General features: G+C 35.0%; 1 protein-coding gene across 10 annotated transcripts in view; it reads left to right on the plus strand.

Annotated features, from left to right (window-relative positions):
* UBR2 (ubiquitin protein ligase E3 component n-recognin 2) overlaps window positions 1-24635 on the plus strand; it is a 119730-nt gene that overhangs the window by 40433 nt on the left and 54662 nt on the right. For 9 of the 10 annotated variants that reach the window (XR_012381909.1, XR_012381908.1, XM_073904987.1 and 6 more), the window contains 7 exons: window positions 5396-5526; window positions 8014-8152; window positions 9075-9137; window positions 13228-13348; window positions 15054-15161; window positions 15628-15716; window positions 16816-16914. Coding sequence is in view for 8 of the 10 variants with exons in the window: in XM_073904987.1 (XP_073761088.1) it covers window positions 5396-5526; window positions 8014-8152; window positions 9075-9137; window positions 13228-13348; window positions 15054-15161; window positions 15628-15716; window positions 16816-16914 (750 nt within the window). In the remaining 2 variants the exon portion in view is untranslated. Of the gene's footprint in view, window positions 1-5395; window positions 5527-8013; window positions 8153-9074; window positions 9138-13227; window positions 13349-15053; window positions 15162-15627; window positions 15717-16646; window positions 16746-16815; window positions 16915-24635 lie in introns of all 10 variants that reach the window. The other variant, XM_025890495.2, reaches the window with a different exon arrangement.

The raw sequence follows: 24635 nt of genomic DNA on the forward strand, positions 1-24635 counted from the left end.
GGTAGCTATCAAATAGTGCCGACTTGAGTTAATTTCCTGAATTTTAGAAAGATGTTAGCAAGACCACCTTCCTGGCTGAAATTATATGATCCTGCCTGGAGAATACATACTTCAGCAACTTGACAGAGAATAAAACCTCCGGACTCTGCCATTTAATTCGTATTTAAGAATTCAGTTAAGAAAAATGAAGTCCTCAAGGATAAGACCATAAGAGAAACTATTTTTAAAATAGCATTATGTTTAGCATTCCTGGTCCCCACTCACTAAATTTATACATATATCTAGGTTTTTTTATATTTTATGCTTGAAATGGAAGAAAGCTATATAATATTTGCAGCATACTTTTTTAAATCTGTCTTAGAATTGTTTTTATTGAATGTAATTTTTGTTATACATTTGACTTGCATCTTAAGAAAAAGTTGGAAAAAACTTGATAATATACTTCTGAGGGATAATGCTTAGCGGTTCTATAGGTCTTCTCAACTATGGGCATTTGGGATGGGACATTTTTTATTGTATAGGCCAGGATCAGCAAACTGTGGCTCCATCGGCCAGATCTTACCTTCAGCCTGTTACTGGCACCACCATAAGCTAAGAATAGTTTTTACATTTTTAAATACTTGGAAAAAATCAATAGGATGGTATCTGTGGCATGTGAAAATGATAGGAAATTCAAAATGTTGGTGTCTATAAACAGAATTTTATTGCAACACAGCAATGATTGTGTTATTGTTGATTGTGTTTCCTTTTGTTGAAGCTTCTGGGAAACGGAGTCAAATGTTTGGAAACAGAGCCTGTCTATAGTAGCTATTTGGAAATTACATGATCTGCCTTTATAATAAACATGTTATCTTGATTTCATTTTATTTTCCTACCTTTATTCTGGTTTTGCCCTCTTTGTACATCTATTTTGTAATACTTTCTTCTTACATTGGATGTATTCTTAAGTTGCTGTAAATCCTTTTTGAAATGCAATTTAATTCAATAACAAATGCACTGAATGAACAACCTCAGTGAAGACTTTCTTTTTTACCTGAAATTTTTACTTAACAATGCTGCTCTCATCTCAAATGCAGGTTTGTGATTATTAACTAAATATTATGCTAAGTACTATATTGTGTTTATTTCATTTAATTCTCAGAACAGCCCTGTAAGATAGATACTGCTGTTATGAAAATTTTATAGCTGCAGAAGCTTGAGTTTTAGAGAGACTAAAAAACTTGCCCAAAGTGTCCTCCTTGCCCAGAGTGTCTTAAATGGTAGTATGGACTCCAGTAATGGAATTCTTTAACAGTACCTTGCAGTGATTTGATTTTATTCTCCAAATTTTTATTTAACATGCAGTGTAATATTAGTTTCAGGTGTAGATTTTAGTGATTCATCACTTACATACAACACCCAGTGCTCATCACAGCAAGTGCTGCCCTCCTTAATACCCATCGCCTACTTAACCAACCCATCCCCTCACCCACCTCTCCAGTAACCATCAGTTTGTTCTCTAGTTTAGAGTCTGTTTCTTGGTTTGCCACTCTTTTCCCCCGTGTTCATTTGTTTTGTTTCTTAAATTCTACATTTGAGTGAAGTTATATGGTATTTGTCTTTCTTTGACTTATTTCACTTAGCATAATACTCTCTAGCTCCATCTGCATTGTTGCAAATGGCAAGATTTCATTAGTTTTTATGGCTGAGTAATATTCCATAGTGTGTGTGTGTGTGTGTGTGTGTGTGTGTGTGTGTGTGTGTATCACATCTTCTTTGTCCATTCATCAGTCAGTGAACATTTGGGCACCTTCCATAATTTGGCTATTGTTGATGATGCTATGTTACACTGATTTTATAAATAATTCTCAGCAGTGAAATTGTTTTTTTTAATAAAATTCTAGTTTTCAAATCCCAGTAATAAAACAGATAAAAGTAGAATTTTTTTATTCCAGCATAATTAGCATACAGTGTTACATTAGCTTCAGGTATGCAACATAATGTTTTAACAGTTCTATACATCACTCACTGCTCGTCAGGATAAGTGTACTCTTAATCCCTTTCACCTGTTTCACCCATTCCCCACCCACCTCCCCTCTGGTAAACACCAGTTTGATTCCCTATAGTTAAGAGTCTGTTTTTTGTTTATCTCTTTTTTCTTTGCACATTTGTTTTGTTTCTTAAATTCCACATATGAGTGAAATCATGTGGTATTTGTCTTTCTCTTATTTCACTTAGCATTATACCCTATAGATGCATACATGTTGTTGCAAATGGCAAGATTTATTCTTTTTTATGTCTGAGTAATATTCCATTCTGTATATATGCCACAGCTTCTTTATCCATCTATCAGTGGACGCTAAAAGCAGTATTATTAATGAATTTATTTTTTATCAGTTGAAATGTGTATTACTTGCTAGAAAGTCAACTTTGAAATAGGTGAAGTTGTTTCGATGACTATTTAGTTTCTAGTTTATTACTAGTTTTAGTTGGGCAGTATGGAGAAAGTCCTTATTCATAGCTTATGTGCATATGACAATAGTTAAAATTGTTATTGTAATACAGTATATGCTTATATTTTAAAAATTCAAACATAACAGAAATGACATAAAAAACTAGTTTTCCATTATTCCCACTGCCTTCTAACATAAGCACAGATAACCTTTTTAGTAATATGCCTTGTATTCTTCTAGCTTGAAAGAAGAGTAACTCACAGTTGACTCACTGACCAAGGTTTGCTTTCTATAAAATAAATGAATCAAAGAACTATAATTATTAGTCATAATTGATAATACAGTATAGAATGAGATGATCATTTATTTACAAATTCCAACTGACTTATGCTATCATAAGAGCACTTTGAGCAGAAGTCTTTCTTAGCATTTAATTTACCATTGTACATATGAGTAGACTTACATAGCCTAGCATCCTTTCACTGCAGAAATTTTTTTTTTTTTTTAAAGAGAGAGCACACATGTGAGCAGGGGAGGCAGGAGGGGCAGAGGGGGAGAAAGAGAATCTTAAGCAGACTCCACGGTGTGCATGGTGTGCTTGGAGCCTGACGGGGGGGCTCGATCTCACGATCCTGAGATCGTGACCTGAGCCGAAACCAAGAGTCAGATGCTTAACTGACTGTGCCACCCAGGTGTCCCCAGAAATAATTCTTTTTAATCAGTGACCATTTTTCAAGAGTGCACAAAGACGGCAGAAGAATCTTTATTCCTAGCCCTGCCCCAAACTGGGTTAATGTAATAGTAAAATTACTAGTTGGTAATCCCCAATATGTAATATTACACATCTTAGAGTATATTTTTATATTACCATTTTAAAATATAGATAATTATATATTTTTAAGCTGGTGTGTAATTCAAACAAGAAACAGCTCTACCAGGCCCAGCTCTACCTGGGATTTTGTAGAACAGTTTGAACACTACTGGCTTGGATTCTCAAGAATTGGCATTTGTTTCTGTTTCAGGACCTGTTCCATTCTTATAAATTCTGTTTATTGTAATTCTTTCATTCTCTAAATGTCTTGTATTATGGGACATAATTGTGAGAAATGAATGACTATATAGCAAGGTAATATCACTAAGGAAATTGAGCTTTGATTCTACTTTCTATTTTGGTGTAGCAAGAGGTTCATATTATTACTGTTTTTTTAAGATCTTTTATTTATTTGACAGAGCGAGAGAGCACAAGCAGAGGGAACAGTAGAGGGAGAAGGAGGCTCCCTGTTGAGCAAGCGGCCTGATGCAGAGCTCGATCCCAGGACTCTGGGATCATGACCCGAGCCAAAAGCAGATGCTCAACCATCTGAGCCACCCAGGCGCACCACCCCCCTTTTTTCTTAAGATTTTATTCATTTGTTAGAGAGAAAGTGCACAAGCAGGGGGAGTAGCAGGCAGAAGGAGAAGCAGGCTCCCCACTGAGCAAGGAGCCTCATGTGGGACTCGATCCCAGGACCCTGGGATCATAACCTGAGCCAAAGGCAGACATTTACCCCACTGAGCCACCCAGGCATCCCAAGGTTCATATTATTATTAATACCCATTCTTTTATCAATCCCCAGGAGGTACCAGTTTTAGTTCCTTCTTTGTATGGATGGTTTCACTATGTTAATGACTTCTAGTCTCTATAAGAAATAGTAAAATAAACTTTGCTAGTAGGATAAAAAAAATTTTTTTCATGGAACATATAAAGCCGACCACTGAGAAGAGTTGTAGGTAAAAAGTGCTGTAAGACTTAGAAAAATCTCCTTACTCTTCTTACCTTTCTTATGTTCTTCAAGCTCTATACCCATTTCTTTTAGGAGTCTTTGTCTTTTTTCCTCCATTCTTTTTATTCCTCATCTCCATGTATTTTGTATCAGTTCAACTAGGCTTATCTTTGGTGAGGATGTACAAAAATACTGTATCCTTTATGTATATTTGCAGTAATGTGTTGATTCCCATTCCATGATGTTGGAACATACTGATTTGCCTTTTTTTTTTAAGAGATATTTATTTTAGAGAGAGAGCATGTGCACAGGCAGGGGGAGGGGCAGAGGGAGAGGGAGAGAGAATCTCTCAAGCCAGCTCCCCACTCAGCAGGGAGCCCGATGCTGGGCTTGATCTCACAACCCTGAGATCAGGACCTGGGCCGAAATCGAAGAGTTGGATGCTGAACTAACTGAGCCACACAGACGCCCCAGAACATACTGATTTTCTTATTTGAGAAATGAATATAATACTACCTAGCCATTAAGCTAAATAACAAGCAAAGCATTAAGACTAAAATTGTGTAAGACTTTTTGCCTAAACTTAGTGTATATTTATAGTAATACTTTTTCACATCAACCTAGAATTTTTGTGACTTACTCCCTATTAAGTATAAGGTGCAAAGTTCCCCATTCCATACATAGACGACGTGCACTGCTGAAAGAAAGTAGACAAGGGAGTGATTTCTTATGGCATCAAGGGGCAGTTTTCTGACCTTGCTGACTTATCCCCTTTAGAGTTCTGAAAATCAGGCTCTCCTTTATACCTATAAAACTAAATGTTGCTTGTCTGTCCTTAGATAACATTCCTTTGTTTATTCTGGAAATTGGGGATTTGTAGGATATGAAGCTATAAAGATAGTTTGCTGTTAGGTTTTGAAGATCCTGGAGTGCCATTCTAAAATTTTTAGATTTATTCATTAGGCATTGGGGTGCCATTGATTATGTTCAATTTATTCAGTAATTGGAATCATTATGAACAAAATGTTTCAGGAAGCTTGATTTGGTAGGCTGTAATGTACAGGATCAAACTGAAGAGAAGCCGAAGCTGGAACATCAGTCAGCTGTTTACAGTAGTATTTTCAGGGGTGGAGGCAGAACAGGAAAGAGGAGAATTAATGTGCATTTAAGATGGTTGCAATTTTTTTTCTGTTCTTTCAGGATCCTCTTGTGCATTTATCAGAAGACGTGATAGCAAGAACCTATAACATTTTTGCTATTATGTTTCGATATGCAGTAGAGATACTAACCTGGGAAAAAGAAAGTGAATTGCCTGCAGATTTAGAGATAATGTAAGTACAACCCATTTATTCTTTGTATTCATATTTGCTCAAACTCTGTTTTAACCATTTTGATTCTAATTCCTCAGATTAAGTTTAATACAGCTAGGATAGAACATACTCTTTTTTAATAATTAGTTTTCAATAATACTTTATTTTATAGTTTTTTAATATATGTGATCCACTTAGTTGGTAGAAGTTTCTCCCTGTTAATTGGTTAGTTTACTTAAGCCCTGTGTTTCAGGCACAGGCAGTTTTCTGTTCTTTGTGTGATAAACCTGGTAACTCTCACATTTTTACTGTTTGCATTTCGATTATTGAGGAGGTCGCAAACCTGTGACCAGAGAGCTGGATTCTGCCATAGCTGTATTAGGGTTAAGGGCTTACTTTTCCATGTGATATGCTTGCTTCAAGCAACCTTCCCTTTAACTTCTAATTCTAACCAAGTTTGTTGGAGTCCTGTTCATATTTAAGGTTGATTACAAGTTGAAGTGAGGGTCTGATGAACCTCAGTGGTTTCTTTTTTGCTTTTTCAGTAGTGTCCTAGATACTTAGGTGTGGGTTAAGTGTTTTTATAAAGTGAGGTGTTAACTATACTTTTTTGGAAATGTTGAAAATAGTGCCTTATGAATTTATCTTTACATATATCCACATGTGCCATATGAATCTTCACATATATCCATATATATCCACCTACATCCATATATGCCATATGAATATATCTTCACAATTTCTTGCAGGTATTGCAGGTTGGTTTCCAGACCACTGCAATAAAGCAAGTCAAAGGAATTTTTTGGTTTCCCAGTATACACGAAAGTTATGTTTACACCATGCTGTAGTCTGATAACATTATGTATAAAAAACAAAGTACATAACCTTAACTTAAAAATACTTTATTGCTAAAAGATGCTAACCATCATCTGAGATTTCAGTGAGTCATAATCTTTTTCCTGGAGGAGGGTCCTGCCTCGATGTTGTTGATTGTGACTGATCAGGGTGGTGGTGGCTGTGGGTTGGGGTGGCTGTGGCAGTTTCTTAAAATAAGACAACAGTGAAGTTTGCCGCATTGATTGGCTCTTCCTTTCACTTGAACACTTAGAGGCCATTATAGAGTTTCAGTGTTGTGTCTCGGAATACGGAGGCCCAGGGAGAGGGAGAGAGACAAGGAAACAGCTGGTCAGTGGGGCAGTCAGAACACATACAACATGTATACTTAAGTTTGCAATCTTAAATGGTTGTGGTTCCTGGTGCTCCAAAACAGTTATGACAGTAACATCAAAGATCAGTGATCTCAGATCACCATAACAAATACAATAATGATGAAGTTTGAAGTATTGTAAGAATTACTAAAATGTGATACAGAGACCTGACATGAGCAAATGCTGTTGGAAAGATGGCTTTGAAGAGGCTTGTTCAACACAGGGTTGCCACAAACCTTCAATTTGTAAAAACAAACAAAAAAACCCAAAACCCACAATATCTTCAAAGTGCAGTAAAACAAGATGTGCCTGTACTTCAAGTTGGGAACCATTGATCAAAGATCCAAATTTAGACCCTAGAGAATAGAAGAGTTTTGTTTTTATTTTTTCATTTCATTGTAGGTTCAAGACCACCAGTATAGAAGGAAAAAGAATGTAACTTGCTTCTCTTGTATTGTTTTCCTATCTTAGTAAATGGCATCCCATCTACCCAGAAACTTGAATCACCTATACCCATTTAGATTTCAAGTCCAACTGGTTCTCCCTGCATCAAATCATTCAACTTCTGTTCCTCTCCATTATTACTCTCCTACTCCAAATTAATTAATTTCATCATTGACAACATTGCCTCCCTAACTGAACTGCCATATCTGTTTTTGTCCCTCATGATTCATTCTCCATATGGTAGCAAAGTGAACTTAAAGGCAAATTTGACTGTTATTTTTTTTTAGTATCTCTAATGTAAATCCCAATGTGGGGCTCGAACTCCTGACCCCGAGATCAAGAGTCACATGCTCTTCTAACTGAGCCAGCCCGGTGCCCCAGTGGATTGTAGAATATTTAAGCAGGATCCCTGGTGCTTACCCACTAGATGCCAGTGACACTCCTGCCCCAGTCATGACAACAGAAAATGTCTCTAGACTTTGCCAAGTGGTCATCTATGAGAGATAGAGGAAAATTGCCTCCAGTTGAGAACCATTGATAGCCAATTTTGACTTTAGGTCTCAGATTACTTCTCTGGCAGTTCTCTGAAGTCCCAGACCTGTTTTACCCTGTTGCAGCATTTTGTTCTTCTTGATAAAAGCCAGTTCACTTAGAATTGCATGTCTAATATGTATCTTCCCCAACAGATGGTAGTGTCATAGAGCATGGGGATGGGACCCCAGATGACTTTGTTACAGATACGTGCCCAGTACCTAACACATTCCCTAGAACTAGAAACAAGTATGCTCTTACTTAATCAGCCTAGAGCTAGAGAATATGCAATTAGATAATATATAATTAATGTTTTATGCCACAGAGAGAAGAGGGATACCTACTATTGCATGCTGTTCAATGATGAGGTGCATACCTATGAACAAGTTATTTATACCCTTCAGAAAGCTGTTAACTGTACACAAAAAGAAGCCATTGGCTTTGCAACTACAGTAGATCGAGATGTAAGTAATTTCATTATATTGATGTGACATAATAAATTTGAACTTTTATTACAGGTAAGCTATTCTGGGAAAATTGAATAGGCTATTTTTGTTTTAAAGATTTTATTAATTTGAGAGAGTGAGTGAGAGAGAGAAAGAGCACAAGTAGAGGGGAGGAGCAGAGGCAGAGGGAGAAGCAGACTCCCCACCAAGCAGGGAGCCCAATGTAGGGCAGGATCCCGGGACTCTGGGATCATGACCTGAGCCAAAGGCAGATGCTTAACTGACTGAGCCACCCAGGTGCTCCTAGGCTGTTTTTTTCTTAAATTTCATTTGAATATTGGTGCAGATATATATTGGTTATAAATGTAAGCTGTTGTCAGATAGAAAGTTTAGGAGGAAATGTAGATACAGTTGCTCTCATTCTACCCAGTGATTAGAAATCCTCAGTTATGGGGCGCTTGGGTCGCTCAGTCGGTTAAGCATCTGCCTTCAGCTCAGATCATGATCCCAGGATCCTGGGATCGAGTTCTGTGTCAGGCTCCCTGCTCAGTGGGGAGTCGTCTTCTCCCTCTCCCTCTGCTCCTACCCCCAACTTGTGCTCTCTCGCTCGCTCGCTCTCTCTCACTCTGTCTCTCAAATAAAGAAATAAAATCTTAAAAAAATATATATTGGGTTATGAAAGTAGAAATTATAGCAACCTAGAAGAAAAATGTTATGTCGTTTAAGGAAATATACTTACTAATGTTTTGAAAATATTAGGATGGCTTTGAAGGAAAATATTTTAATTTACTTTTCATCATTGAATAGAATGAATGTTATAAAAATTAAAACTGACCGGAGTTGTTATATGCTCAAATATGTTTATTTGTTTACTGGATGAAAAGTTATTAATACTGAATATAATGTTTTTACGTTAATTTAAAATATCTTCATTTGCCAGGGACGTAGGTCTGTTCGATATGGAGATTTCCAGTATTGTGAACAAGCAAAATCAGTAATTGTGGTAAGTAATTTAAAAACATGCCTACACTGTTATTTTTTTTATTAGTTTAAACCTTGTTCCATGTTTTGGCATTTATGAACACATTTTTCTGCCTTCATGAATGTAAAGCCAACATCAACCAAAAGTCATATTTAATGATATGTTTCTTGAACATTGTATTATTGCTCTATCTAGTTTTTTTAAGGTATATAAGATTAATATTGAAAATGAATGTTTACTTGAGATGTAGATGTTCTGCCTTCCAGTTTCTGTATCAGAGACATGTTAGTGTTTCATTTTTGTTTTGTTTTTGATAGGGTGTCACGTTACTTTTTAGGACTTAAACTGGCCTTTAGCACCAAGATTAGAATTCAAGGGAAGTTGTTTCTTGGTAACTTATAGCAAGGTATGCTGCATATACTAGTAGTACTTAGTGTATTATTTCTCTAAAGAAAACTATTCCCTGCATTTATATTTATTTTAAAAATAAGAATTATTTTAAGCTATTCCATGTAAATGAATTTTGTATAAATATCCTTTTTTGGTAAATATTTTAAATATGCAGATAAAAATGTCTGTATGCCCACATTATGCAGCATTTTCTTCATACTTTACGTAAAAAGTATAGAGGACCCTGTATTATCCCTTCTTTATCCCATTCCCTTTTCTCCTACCCTAGGGATAACTACTTTTATTCATTCATTTGTTCGTTCTTCTGCGTGCCTTTATACTTCCTTTTATTAAATCTGTCAACATTATATGTATTGATTTGGAGGCCTTTAAACATTTCATAATGTTTCATAACAAGATTCATACTGGATGTATTATACTGCAACTTTCCATTTCAGTGTTGATACTAGGTTTATGTATGTTGATGCATGTACCTGTGAAGTATTCCATTGATAACTTTACCATAATTTCTCCATTCTGCTGATGGACAATTAGGATAATTCCTTTTTTTTTTTTTTTTTTTTTTTTTTTGCTAACTGTCCTGCTGTGGACATTGTTTTTTCTCTTTGTTGCATAGATGCAAAAGTTTCTCTAGGGTATATACCAAGAAATGGGATTTCTGAGTTGTTAGGGTATGAGCATTTTCATCTTTACTAGATTTTGCTAAGTTTGTCTCCAAAGTGGTGGCACTAATATACATGCCAACCAGAGGTGTATAGAGAGTTCCCATTTCTCCACAACTTTGTCAAAACTGTATGTTGTCAGATTTTTTAATTTTTGCCAATTTCATTTGTATGAATGGCATCTCGTCAATTAAATTTGCATTGCCTTACTTATGAGTATCTTATTTCATATATTTTTTTAAGATTTTATTTATTTGACAGAGAGAGCACAAGTAGGCAGAGCGGTACACAGAGGGAGAGGGAGAAGCAGGTTCCCCATTGAGCAGAGAGAGCCTGATGCAGGGCTCAGTCCCAGGACCCTAGGATCATTAGGGGTTCTTTATGTAACCTGAATTGTGGTCTTTTGTTGCAAATATCTTTTCTCAAGATGTGGCCTAATTCAGGTTCGTCTCTGGTACCTTTCATTGAGCAAAAGTTTTAAATTTTAATGTAGCAAAATACATCTTTTTCTTTATGATTTGTACATTTTATGTCTTATTTAAAAAATTCTTTCTTGATGTCTGGACATACTCAATTTAATAATGCACGAGAAACTATACTGTGGTTGAGTAAAAGAATATTTCCATTTTTAGGAAATGCAGACTGAGTGTTAAGGGATAAGGAGGCATGATGCAGGGTGCATATAACATACCCTCAATCGTCCTTCAGGTTTTTTTGTTTTGTTTTGTTTTAAGTGCATATATGTCTATCTGTGGAGAGAGAAAAATAAGGTGGAAATGAGAAAGCAGTTGGGATAAAAGGTTTATAATAGATGAATCTGAGTAAAGCTCAGATTTTTCCTTATATTGGTTGCTTTATAACTTCTTATGTTTAGTAGTATCATTTCAATTTTTCCTTTTAAAAAAAATTAGTATTTATAATCTCTAGTGGCATGTATGTAGATATATTCATAATATAGAAAAGAAAGACCAGAAATAGATACTAGCTAGAAGGAGAATCTAAGAAACTATAGGTACATTCTAAGGGAGGAGGAGAGCTTCTTAACCAATACTAGAACCCCAGGAGTTAAAACAGAAATGTATTTTCTGGCTACATAAAAATTAGCATAGCAAGATATTCCATAAACAAAGTCAAGAGACAAACAGTAGATTTAGCAAAATTATTTCTAACATAGAGGATGGACATTTAATATTTATGATAAACAGAATACTCATAGATTGTCAAGTAGGGAACAAACAATGAAACAGAAAAATGGACATAGGTTATGGAAAGGCAATTAGAGCAGAGAAAAATCTAGGCAGTACTGACTAGTATACATGAAGAGACTTACTCATTAGTAATCAGTAAAATGACAGGGAGATTTCATATTCATCAGGTTGGAGAGGTTAGAGTAATAAAATACCTTACCGCCAGAGATGCGGAGAATAGGAATGCTTGTGTAAAATAAATTGCTACCGGATTTGGGGAGATAATTTAGTAGCATCTATCTATTCTTTCCTAAGAATTTATCCCATAGAAATGTAAGCACTAGCAAGTGTGTATACAAAGATGTTCAGTGCTGCTTTTTTTGTAGTCAAAGAAGACTGAAAACAAAGGGAATATGAATGCCCTTCTCTAGAGGATGTTTGAATAAATCCACACCACAGAATATTATGAGTCATTAACCCAAAAAAAGTGGTTAACGCAAAGATGCACAAGAGTATGTATAGTATCCCATTTCTGTAAATCAAATAAAAATCTTTATAAATGTATACATATATAATACATAGGTAGAGAAAATATGCAAAGATGTACTGTGTTAATGTGGGTTATGGGGATGGGATGAAGTTGGGGGTAGAAAGATGATCCAAACAAAAAATGAGAAGGGGGAATAAAAATAAAAAATTGTGATACACTTAAGTAGACATTTCTTCAAAGAAGGTATACAAATTACCAATAAGCTCATGAAAACATGCTCAACATCACTAATTAGGGAAATACAAATAAAAACCATGATGAGATACCACCTGATACCCATTTGGATAGCTATTATAAACAAAGAAAAACCATAACATCACCACACGTGTTGGCAAGGATATGGAGAAATTGCAACCCTTGTGCACACTGCTGGTGGGAATGTAAAATGGTACAGCTACTATGGAAAACTGTAATGTGGTTCCTCTAAAAATTAAAAAGAGAATTACCATATGATTCAGCAGTTTTGCTTTTGGGTATATGCACAAAAGAATTGAAAGGAGGGCCTAGGAGATATTTGTACACCTATGTTCATAGCAGCATTGTTATTCACAGTAGACAAAAGACAGGAACAACTCAAGTGTCTATTGATGGATGAATGGATAAATAAAATCTATATACATACAATAGAATATCATTCAGCCCTAAAAAGGAAGAAAATTCTGATGCATGCTACAATATAGATGAACCTTGAGGACATTATACTAAGAGAAATAAGCCAGTCACAAAAAGATAAATACTGTATGATTCTGTTTATATGATACGTATAGTGTTTGGTGGGTATAGAGTTTGGGTTTTTCAAGATAAAAAGAGTTCTGGAGATTGGTTACACCACAGTGTGAATGTACTTAACAGTTCTGAACTGGACACTTAAAAATGGTTACATTGGAAATTGTAGTTTATTATACAATAAGGGGTTTTTTTTAAGTATTGATAACATCACTTCTGTACAGTGAAGCAAATTACTTAAATAAATATGTAATTGCATTTAAGAAATTAAAGACCTAGAACAAATGTTAGCATTTAAATAATTTCTAATTGGTGGGGCAGATTTTCAAGTATAGGACCAAAGATTAAGGTTACTCATAAGCTATAACTTCTTACTTTTTTGTAAGAATCCTAAGATTCTTTCTAGATCCTAAATTAGGATCTGAGTAAAGCAAGCCAAGTGGTATTTTTCTTACACTCATACATGAAAAAAAATTCTCATGTAATGATGAGAGTATAATTATATTAAATAAAAATACTAGCTTTTTTCTATAAGATAGCCTTTTTGTTTTTTCATTCTGCCATTTCTTTTTAAGAGAAATACCAGTAGACAGACAAAACCACTCAAAGTTCAAGTTATGCATTCGTCTATTGTCGCACATCAGAATTTTGGTTTGAAACTTTTGTCGTGGCTGGGAAGTATTATTGGATATTCAGGTAGGTTCAAAAAACTTTTGGAAAAAATATCAAGTGAAATAATTTCTTGCTTTAATTTCACATTTTAAAATACCACCTCAGAATATCTTTATGCACAGAAAAACCCATGTTTCTCAAATTTTGATCCACAGGATTTTTTTATATGCATACAAAGGATTCTGTGTTCAAATAAATGCAGGAAATATTGGGTTAAACAATAGTAAATGACTTTAATATGCTAATGAAATCTAAATCTCACAGACTTAATAAAAGAACTTTTTTTTTTTTAACCCCATTCTGTGGAACTCTGTTCTACTGAGCAAGCTGGAAAATACTACTGTAAATAAAATCTAAATGATTAGCAGTTTAAAGGATGCAACACCAATGCTGATATCTTTTGTTTTAACTCCTCCAACTTTTGATTACTGATAATTTGCAACTCCAAACACTTGCAGATTTGAAGTTACTGATTTATATTTGGTATTTTTTGTCTTTCCACATTCCACAAATTAGATAATCTTTTTAATGTTTTAACAGAATGAAAAACCCACATGGCTAATGCCAAAAATACAAGTTTGGTATATAAAATAGAACACTAAAGAGAAAAATAGGAATAGATCTAAGCTATCTGTCATACTGTTCTTTAGAAAGCAAGAGAAGTGGTTTGGATAAATGACATTCTGATGTTTATTATAAAGAGAATTCTAAAATATTTGTATTAAAAGAGCATTGCCACATTGTGAACGGACAGTTGAAAAAATATGGAGGTATTGAAATTTAGGAGACCATGTTTGCTTGACTTTTTAAATGTCTCTCCAATTATTTTTCTTATCCTCAATCTTTTGTTTTGGTGTTTTCCATTGGATACCTATGCACCAAGTTCTGTGCTAGAGTAGTAATGAATAGTATCATGGAAGCAATTTCCTGCCAAAATTTTTTGGAGATATTTACCCTTAATTATTTAAAGATTTTGTCTCATTTAATATTTATATACGTATTTCTCTTTAGCTTTATAAACAATTTCTCTTTGGTGACTTTTATAATTTTAAAATTACTCCATTTTTTTCCTGATTTTGTATCCTTATAGAAGACTAAAAACTGATTTTAATTATAAGCATGAAACATAAAGATATTAAAGTTTTGGTTATGTTAATGCTTATGTTAATATTTGAAGAACTTTTTTTTTTTAAGTTCGGCATTTAGAAGATGTAGGACTTTGTTTTCCAGGACCTTTCACATCGTAGGTACACATAGGCTCACAGGGAACATTTGTTTAATGAGTGGAAACATTTTGCATAGCACTGATAAATGGACTGGTATTTATTATAGTACAGAGGCCATGCATTCTTTTTTTTAAATGGTAGCACAATTATATATTATACCTACCTTCAATTATCATGGGATGTAACAATTTTATTATAATCTGGTTTAATTAACATAGGTGCTTAAAGAACTGTATTTAAATTTTTTACAGCATAAGAGGTTGTTGCCCTTCTGACAGGTTTATATTTCAGTATTTTGGAATAAGTGTTGGTGTATAATGCAGGGTTTGGAATTTTTCTCCTTTTTGTGAAAATGTTAATATGTTTACTTTTCCTGAATAAATTTGACCAATTAGTAAACATGTAAAACTCTATAGGTTCACTGGAACATTTCTATTAAAATGTCATTTTATTTTAATACTTGAAGTTCCTATTTCATTGACTACTTTTCTTCCTGTTTTAAGATGGGCTTCGCCGCATTTTATGTCAAGTTGGTTTACAAGAAGGGCCAGATGGTGAAAACTCTTCTCTAGTGGACAGATTGATGCTTAATGATTCCAAATTGTGGAAAGGTAATCTTTTAACTACTCTCAAGGTATAGGAGAACCTTAAATAAGTAATTGGGAAAAGATTTTTTTGGTTTTTTTATTTTTTCATTTCATTTCATTTATTAAATATATTTATAGTTTTTAAAATTAGCACATGTAGTCTTATTATTTGGAAAAAACATAAACAGATTTTGGAGTCCATGACCCAAATTAAATAACCTTTATATTTTGTTAGAAAACTATTTTTAGAAGAACTAATTTTTTAAGAAGCAGTCTGCTTCTCTCTGCCTAGCCTCCCTGCTTATGCTCACTCTCAAATAAATAAAATATTTTTTTTAAAAAAGCAGATTGCAAACATTTTATACTGAAGAACACATTTAGAGTTTTGCTCTTGAGACTTAAAATACATTTGAACATATAAAAACTTTGAAAATGTAATTTTTGGCTTGTTTGATACATTCTTAGTTTACATCTACTCTTTTTGTAAAAGGTGCTAGGAGTGTGTATCATCAGTTGTTCATGAGCAGTCTTCTTATGGATTTGAAATACAAGAAATTGTTTGCTGTTCGATTTGCAAAGGTAAGTAGTCTCTCAGTTTGAAATTTAACAAAGTAGGTTATATACAGAGTAAATATAATCCATGATTATATCCAGGCTTTATAATATTAGCAACTAATAGTAATATGTCACTGTGTTGATTTTAAATTCTAAGAAACTTCAGTAGATGATCTTTTTATCTTTTATAAATAGAATATAATTCCAGCAGTAAGGCTTTTCTTTTTCATCACCTGGATACAAATATCCAACTGTGAAATGTATATGATATCAAATGATAAATGAAGAATTTAAACCTATGCCATTGTGAATTATGTATGATATTATTCCCATTAAAATTTGTATAAGGGAAAGATAATCTTAGCTGAAATGACATGTATATATGGATGTGATTTAAGAATCATGAACTCTTGGTTGTCAATATTGTTGAATTATATTCTTCTCCCTTTTCATAGTATGTGTTTATTTTTTTAATTCACCTGAATTAGGAGTTCTTAATCAAGGAAGCATGTAAGGATAATATGGGGAGCTCTTTCAAAATATATGTCTTTGTGTCCCATTCTCAAACTTAATGAGACAAATTTACCAAGAATGGGTTCCAAGCATGTGTACTTGGAAAGAGCCATCAGGTGATTCTGATATATATCCATAAGAAACAAAAATCTGGTTTCATCAGAGACCATGTAGAGCTGCTGTGGTTTAGCCCTACTGGTGTACAGTAACATCCCAGGATTTTAGAAGCTGTTATTCCTATTTGAGCTCATAAATTGCCATTGTGCTCAAGAAGACTATATAGTGAATCAGTATTTATACAAAATTTATTGGTAGAAGTCATTTCGTTATCATTCTCATAGCAGTGTTATCTTATTGACTCCTCCAGCACTGACTTTTCATTATAATCCTTAAACATTTGGTCAAAGTGGATTAGAGGTGAATCTCCCCCTTGTTGTTTAGAATTACCAGCAGTTGCAGAGAGATTTTATGGATGATGATCACGAGCGAGCAGTGTCCGTGACTGCTCTGTCTGTCCAGTTCTTCACCGCACCTACTCTGGTGAGTAGTGCTTGCCTTTTCTTTGTAACTGATAGCTGGCACTCCTTGCCTTTTTTTGCCTTCTTAATAGAACTATGAGCGTTTGCAGAGTGATTATGTGACAGATGACCACGACAGAGAGTTTTCAATCGCAGACCTCTCGGTTCAGATATTCACGGTTCCTTCACTTGTAAGTACTAAAAGACTAAGAAGAACTTTCTTGTTTGCCATTGACAGAAGTAAAGCCTTAAAATACTAGAGAATGAAGATCTGTATATTCCTGAATAGAATAATATTTTATTAATGGGTGATTGGACTTCAGACACCTTCAGCCATACTAGAACATAGCCTTCAGTATGTAATCTAGAAAGAAAAAATCATTTAAACTTAATCTGTACATTCTCTCACTACTTCCCTGAGGTTTTGAACTGGTAAGTTAAAAATTAAGCAGTTTGGTTTAACAAATGTATACATTAGAAACAGCATATTATATACAATCTCGCATTTTGAGAAGCTCCCTTCCCCCCAGTAAGGGAAGGGGTAGCTAAGGCAATTGAATCACAGTGATTGTGGGTGGTCTTATACTAAGTTTTACTAGTTGCCTGGGAAAGCATCACTATGTTTTAGTGCTAATCAGTAATTGAAATTCATATTTAAGTTACTTAACAAAAATGTTTTGAAATCTATTATTGATTGAGCACAGTTCTAAGCTTTGGGAATACAGCAGTGAACAAAAACAGATGTCCTTGCCCTCATGGAACTTAAAATAATGGGAAAGACTCACAGAATTGGTTAATTAAAATTATAATGAAAACTCAAGAATTTGGTTGTTTTGCAAGAGAATAATAGAGAGATCTGACCTTTCCCCAAAGTTCAGAGAGGGATTCTGTAAGGAAGGCTTTATGTGGGGTCATGAAAGAAAGTTCATTTAAAGGGACCAACACTTAAGCAGGTCCTGAAGTAGGAAACTTCCTATCCAGGAAACAGAAGGAAAGCCAGCACAGTTGAAGATCTTTCAATATGGAATAAAATGAGACCAGAAACGAAGGCAGGTACTTAATTGTGTAGTATTCTAGGGTTATTTTCCTTAAAAAGGTGCATTTTCCAGTTTTTTTTGTTTATTTATTTGTTTTTAACGAGTGTTTTTCCCAGGATTACCTTTATGTTGAAGGATGTATTCTAGTACAGTTGAAGCTGTCTGTACCCACTAATGAAATACTATAGGCCAAGTGAAGGATTTTGGTTTTATGCGAAAGCAGTGAAGAGTTTTAAGTGGCATTTACATCATCATGTTTGTGATTTTTAAAAGATCATGCTGTTTGTAATTTGAAGAACAAATTGACAGGGGGGCAAAAGTGAGTATGGGGAACCTAATTAGAAGCTGATGCAATGATCCAGACAAGAATTGGTGGTAACTTGAGCTGGGATTGTGACAGTGGATATGAGTTGTGAGAGAGATTTAAGTGGTAAAAGCTACAGAATTGGCCAGACTTGGGTTTGAGGGATCAGTTGGTGATTGGTTGTTCGATTGGAGGGAAAGGGTAAAGATGACTCCCAGGTTTGTGACTTGCAGCCCAGTGGATGTCATGCCACTTGGACAGGGGGTTTTGGAAAACGAGTAGGATTTGTGAAGAGAGAAAGTGATGCTTTCATTTTAGTCAGGGATGTTTGAGAAGTCTCTGAGATAATCCCATGTGTGTTCCTATCTGTGCATCCTCCATTGATCTGTTTGTCCATTTCCATGTCAGTACCCAGTTTTAATAATTTTAGCTTAATATTCTGTTTTGATATCTTGTAGGGCTAAATCTTCCATTATTCTTTTCAAATAATTTCTTTAATGTTCTCAGGCTTTTTTTTTTTTTTTTAAGATGAACTAAAATCACAAAAAAACACATTAGGATTTTGATTGAAAATGTATTTAAAGATACTTTGGGAAGAACTGATATCTTTGCAATATTGAGTATCCTCATCCAGGAACATAATTTGTCCTCATTTATTAAGTTTTATATTATGCTCTTATTACAAACTTCATAGTTCTCTTGTTATGGGTCTTACACATTTTTTATCTGGCTATGTCTGGTATGTAGGAAAAGCACTGATATATTTATGTCATCTTGTATCTGTCTGGTCCTCTTAATTAACATTTCTTCTAATATTTTGTGTTGATTCCTTGGGATTTTGAGTAATCTCAAGTAATTTTTGTTCTAATATTTCAACTTTTTTGTTTCTTGTCTGATTCCTTTAGTTAAAACAGTAGACAAATAGCATATGTACTCATTTATTCAGAACTTACTTATTTAGCACCTTTACTGAGTAGGTACTGTTGTGGACTCCGGAGATAAATACTGCAGTAAACGAAGCAGACAAAAGTCCCCGTTCCCATGGAATTTATAGTCTAATTGGGAAGAGACAGATATACAAACAGTTGTATACCATTTATAAATCAAGTGTTGGTAAGTGCTATGAAGTAGAAAAGCAGGTTAAGGGGATAGAGAGTGACTGTGAAAAGGTCATATTTTATACAAGGTTATCAGAAGGCCTCTCAGAGAAGTAGTGTTTGTACAGGAACCTGAAGAAAGTGAGAGATGAGTAATGTGACTAACCGGTGGAAGAGCTTCCTGGGCAAGTACAAAAGTTCTGAGATGAATGTGCACTTGGCATTTTGGAAGAAAGAATCCCAAACAGGCCAGTGTTGCTAGATAAATGAAGAAAATGGTCAATGACATCACTGAGTTTGGGGATAGGGTTGAAGATGGAATGGGCAAGGCCATTGTGAGAGCTTAGGTCTTTTGTCTAAAGAAAGTAGAAAAAGGGAAATAGTAAAGAGCAGAAATTAATAAAACAAAGCAAATATACATAAGAAAAAAATCAGTACAACCAAAAGTTGGTTATTTTAAAACAAGGAAAAGGAATAGATATCTAGAAAGACTAATATAAAATAGAAAACCTTAATTTTAAAACGGGCTGCAAAAAAGTATAGGCCTTACAGATATTAAGGAGAAAATAAGACAGTATTGGGACCAACTTAAATCAGTATAATTGGAAATTTGGGTGAAATGAACAGATTCCTAAGAAAACCCACAGGTTATTAAAAGAGAAATAAGAAACAGAAATTTTTAATTATTATAAAAATCTTCTCACAAGTCCCCAGGCCCAAGTGGCTACACTGGAGAATCCTTCCAAATATTTAAGAAATAGTACCTGTCTTATATAAACTTTTCCAGAAAACAGAGAAAGAGAATATACTGGCCAGTTTAATTGAATTCTCTGTTATCTTGATACCAAAACCCAACAAGGCAATGTATAAGAAAATTACCATCTAATCTCTCTCACAGATGAGGTTGCACAAATCAAATCAGGCAATATAGAAAAAGGATAATACATCACAACCAAGTTTGGTTTTTTCCCTTAACGAAAGAGTAGCATATAACATTTGGGGGGAAAAAATCAGCTGGCATAACTCACCTTATTAATGGACAGAAAAAAAATTACATCAAATGCTTTTTCCAAATTAATGAAAATTCAACACTCGTAATTTAAAACAAAAAATACCTCATACCTACGAATGAAAGAGAACTTTAATCTGATAGAGTACCTAAGAACATTCTACGTAACACTGAGTATTAAAAGCTTTTCCCCTGAGATCAGGAATAAGATTCCTGCTTTTATTCACCATATGATGACTACCATTCTTTCTGTAATTTCTTGAGATAGATGTTTAAGTTGTTGGCTTTCAGCCTTTCTTTCCTGATAAGGGCATTTAATGCTTAAGTTTCCATCTAATCATAACGTTAGCTGCATCCCACAAGTTTGTAATGTCTTATTTTTACTATACAGTTCCAAAAATTCACTGAGTTCCTTCGTGATCTCTTCCTTGACCCATTTGTTCTTCTTTGTGATTATACTTCTTAGAGATATATTGCTAAATTTCAAAACAGCTGGGCATTTTCTAATTATTTTGTTACAAATTCTAGCTTAATTTCACTGTGGTCAGAGAACATGCTGATTTCAGTCCTCTGTTGGGTCTAGCTTTATGGACCAGAATGTTTTCAGTTTTGATAAATATCCTATGTGAACTTGAAAATAATGTATATTCTCTTATCATTGGGTGCAGTGTTTCTGTATGTCACTTAGGTCAGGTTTGTTCATTTTCATTGTGTCTTATATACTTACTAATTTTCTTGTTCCGCCAACTATTGAAGTATCTTAGAGTTTCCCACAGTGATCGTTGAATTTGTCTTTTTCCTTTTAGTTCTGTTTTTATATACCTGCTTTATATATCTTTATGTTATTGAATACATACAAATTTAGAATTTTACCTCCTAGATTAATCCTTTTATCATTATGAATTATTTTTTTCATCTCAGATAATACTCCTCACTTAAAGTAATTTATCTGATACTACAGCAACAACTCCTTTCTTTTGGTTAGTGTTTGCATAGTATGTCTTTTCCATTGTTACATTTTTAACTTTTTTTTTTTTTTTTTAAGAGAGAGAGTGTGGGGAGTGGAGGGAGGGGCAGAGGGAGAAGGAGAGAGAGAATCTCAAGCAGGCTCCACACCCAGCGGTGGCTCAGTCATTTAAGCTTCCGATTCTTGATTTCAACTCAGGTCATGATCTCAGGGTTGTGGCATCGAGCCCCATGTCAGGCTCTGTGCTCAGTATGGAGTCGGCTTGGGATTCTCTTCCTCTGCCCCTCCCTCTGCTCACACACACATGCTCTCTTTCTCTCTCTAAAATGGATAAATAAAATCTTAAATAAAGTCATATTCTGATAATGTCATTGTCTAGATCATTTGTAGTTTTATTCCTATTTAAATTCTTTTATATTTTTGCCCCTTTTGATTTTTTAGGCATTTGAAATGCTTAATAACTTTTTATTGACATTTGTCTTAGGTTTCATCAGTCTTGCTATGATTTATGTAGGTTTGATTTTCTTTATAGATATTGGAGTTTGTAGATATTGTATCCCTATGCTGGTGGCTTTCTCAGTTTTGGAAATTTTGGAGTCATTCTCTCCTCAAATATGGTTTCTGGGGCACCTGGGTGGCTCAGTCGGTTAAGCGTCTGCCTTCAGCTCAGGTCATGATCTCAGGGTCCTGGGATCGAGCCCCACATCGGGCTCCCTGCTCAGCGGGGAGTCTGCTGCTCCCTCTCCCTCTCCCCCTGCTTGTGTTCCCTCTCCCACTGTATCTCTCTCTGTCAAATAAATAAATAAAATCTTTAAAAAAAAAATATGGCTTCTGCCCCATTCTCTTTCTCATTGCCTTCTGGTAGGATGTTTTTTATTACAAAATCTTAGACACTGCATGATATCTTTATCCTAAGAAGATTCCCCTTAATGTTAGGCAGCTGGAATGAGGCCCATCACCTTAGTCTAGTTAGGAATTGACAAGACTCCAGGTTGTTTTGGCTAGACTCTGTCTTCTGAGTCATCCTCACCCCTGCAACATTACCCTCTAAGGGTTCCCAGTCAAGAGCCTAGAGAGTTCACTTGAGTTCTTCCCCTCTCTAGGGTCCTGAACTAGTTTTGTTTCCTCCGCTTGCTAAAACTGCCACATTGCTCCTTTGCTCTTCTAGTCTTTCTGCTCTTAGATTTCTAAGGCCTGCACAGCTTCAGAATTTTGCAGATGTCTTATGGGGAAAGCTGAAAGGAAGTTGGACTCCATTCCTACCCTTCTGTTCTTACTAGAGTCCTGGCCACCCCATTCCCCACACCAGCTAAACTTAGGTTTTTCTCCCTGTTAGCAGTGTTGTCAGACTCTTTCCCAGGATCTTCCATCTCATTTTGCCCTGCTCCCAGAAGAGTCAGATGCTGAAGGAAAAGCAGCTGCAGGTTTTTGGCTCATCTCCCTCTGCCGTGGCCCTTCTCTATGGTTTTATCCCCTCGAATTCTTACTGCCTCAGCAGCTCTCTAATGATTTCAAACTTTTTTTCCTAATTGATCTTTTCTGGTTGTTCTTGGGGGGAAATGTTGGTCAGCCTCAAGTTTCTTCCATCATTACTGGAAGCAGAAGAGTACATGGATAGTTTCTTGGAAAAGCACCATTAGTAATTCATCTGCCTATCCCTGCTTAAAAATCAATTGCCTAGATATTAGTGAAATGTAATATATCAGTAATAGAATCCCATATATTGGTCTTTTGGGTTAACTGAAAATTCAGTCTTCATTTTTAAATAGGCTGGTCAAGAACCAATACTAATAATTCAAGTGATTAACAGTTCTTACTTGTTCTAAATTGTTTTTATTAAATGTGCCCTAATTTATAGTCAACATTACCCTTTATGCTCTATCATGTTTAGTTTAACTAAAAGTATGTTCACAGGCCATTATTATTCAATAATGTTTTTCAGAGGGGCACCTGGGTGGTTCAGTCAGTTTGGTCATCCAACTCTTGATTTCAGCTCAAGTCCTGATCTCAGGGTGGTGAGATTGAGCCCCATGTTGGGCCCTGTGCTCATTGTGGAGTCTGCTTGGAATTCTGGCTCTCCCTCTGCCCCTGTCCCTCCTGCTGTGCACGCTCTCTCTCAAAATAAATAAATAAATAAAATCTTCATAAAAAATAAAGATTTTTCAGAGTCTTAGCAGGGACTGTGGCCCATTTTGAATATGTAATGAGCCTTGCAACACAAGATTGAATACAAATTACATAAAATGAATAAAATTGTAATTAAGGTGAGTAGCAGAAATGTTTTTTTTATTATTTTTTTTAAAGATTTTATTTATTTGACACAGAGATAGCGAGAGCAGGGACACAAGCAGGGGGAATGGGAGAGGGAGAAGCCGGCTTCCTAAACTTGATGTGGGACTCAATCCCAGGACCCTGGGATCATAACCTGAGCCGAAGGCAGACACTTAATGACTGAGCCACTGAAGCGTTCCACAGTAATATATTTTAAAGCAAAGAGAATTATAGGCATTTAAGAATTAAGCAGTTTTTTAGGGTGATAAGAAGTACTAGAACTATATAATAATGTTAGATATTTAATGTCAAAGATTACCTTGAAAGTTTAGCGATAATCTAGGCATGAGGTGATAAAGCCAAGCACTTAAAGTGTTTTGTTCTTCTTTTCTGTTGTAACTTTGGAAAGTATGCTTTCTCTGGTTTTCTTTTTAGAAGTAGAAATGCCTTGAATAACTCCCCTCTTTCAGTGGGACAGTACTAATGGGCATCTTATTGATTTTTTTTTTAAGTTGGCACCCATGACAATCATAATCCAAAACAAAATTATGCAGTGGATAAACCATCTCTTTTAACATTCATCTGAAACTGAAAATGCTAAATAAATGCTTTGGTTGGTGGGATTTACATTCTACCAATATTAAATTATCTGTTCCAGGGGCGCCTGGGTGGCTCAGTCATTAAGCGTCTGCCTTCGGCTCAGGTCATGATCCCAGAGTTCTGGGATTGAGTCCCACATCGGGCTCCCTGCTCAGCGAGGAGCCTGCTTCTCCCTCTCCCACTCCCCCTGCTTGTGTTCCCTCTCTGTCAAATAAATAAGTAAATAAATCTTTAAAAAAATAAATTCTCTTTCCCAGACTTCCTTCAACTATTGGTTATAAGTCTTGTAAGCATGTTCTACAGAGGTTTTTCGTAGTCAAATTGCATTATACTCATTTAAGTTTCTCAAAATCAACTAATACAGCAAACAAAAAACCAAAAAGGAATATCTTTTTATCTTAACCTGTCAACACCTCTTCTTCTTCAAACTTGACCTTAGTCTTCACTATGTAGGAAAATGAACAGTAGTTAATCCTGTTGATTTTTGAGGTTCTTAGGGCCTGTGTCCTGGCAATGTGATGATGACTTTTGAGTTTTTCAAAGGAATATTTAACTATATAGATTTTCTCTTTATCTGATGACCTCAGAACTTTTACATTAGAACACAACTTTACTATATTCTTAGAC

Source organism: Callorhinus ursinus, unplaced genomic scaffold (assembly GCF_003265705.2).
Source record: "Callorhinus ursinus isolate GAN/ISIS: 27379988/994484 unplaced genomic scaffold, GSC_fseal_2.0 scaffold22, whole genome shotgun sequence".
In the NCBI taxonomy this organism is placed as follows: domain Eukaryota; kingdom Metazoa; phylum Chordata; class Mammalia; order Carnivora; family Otariidae; genus Callorhinus; species Callorhinus ursinus.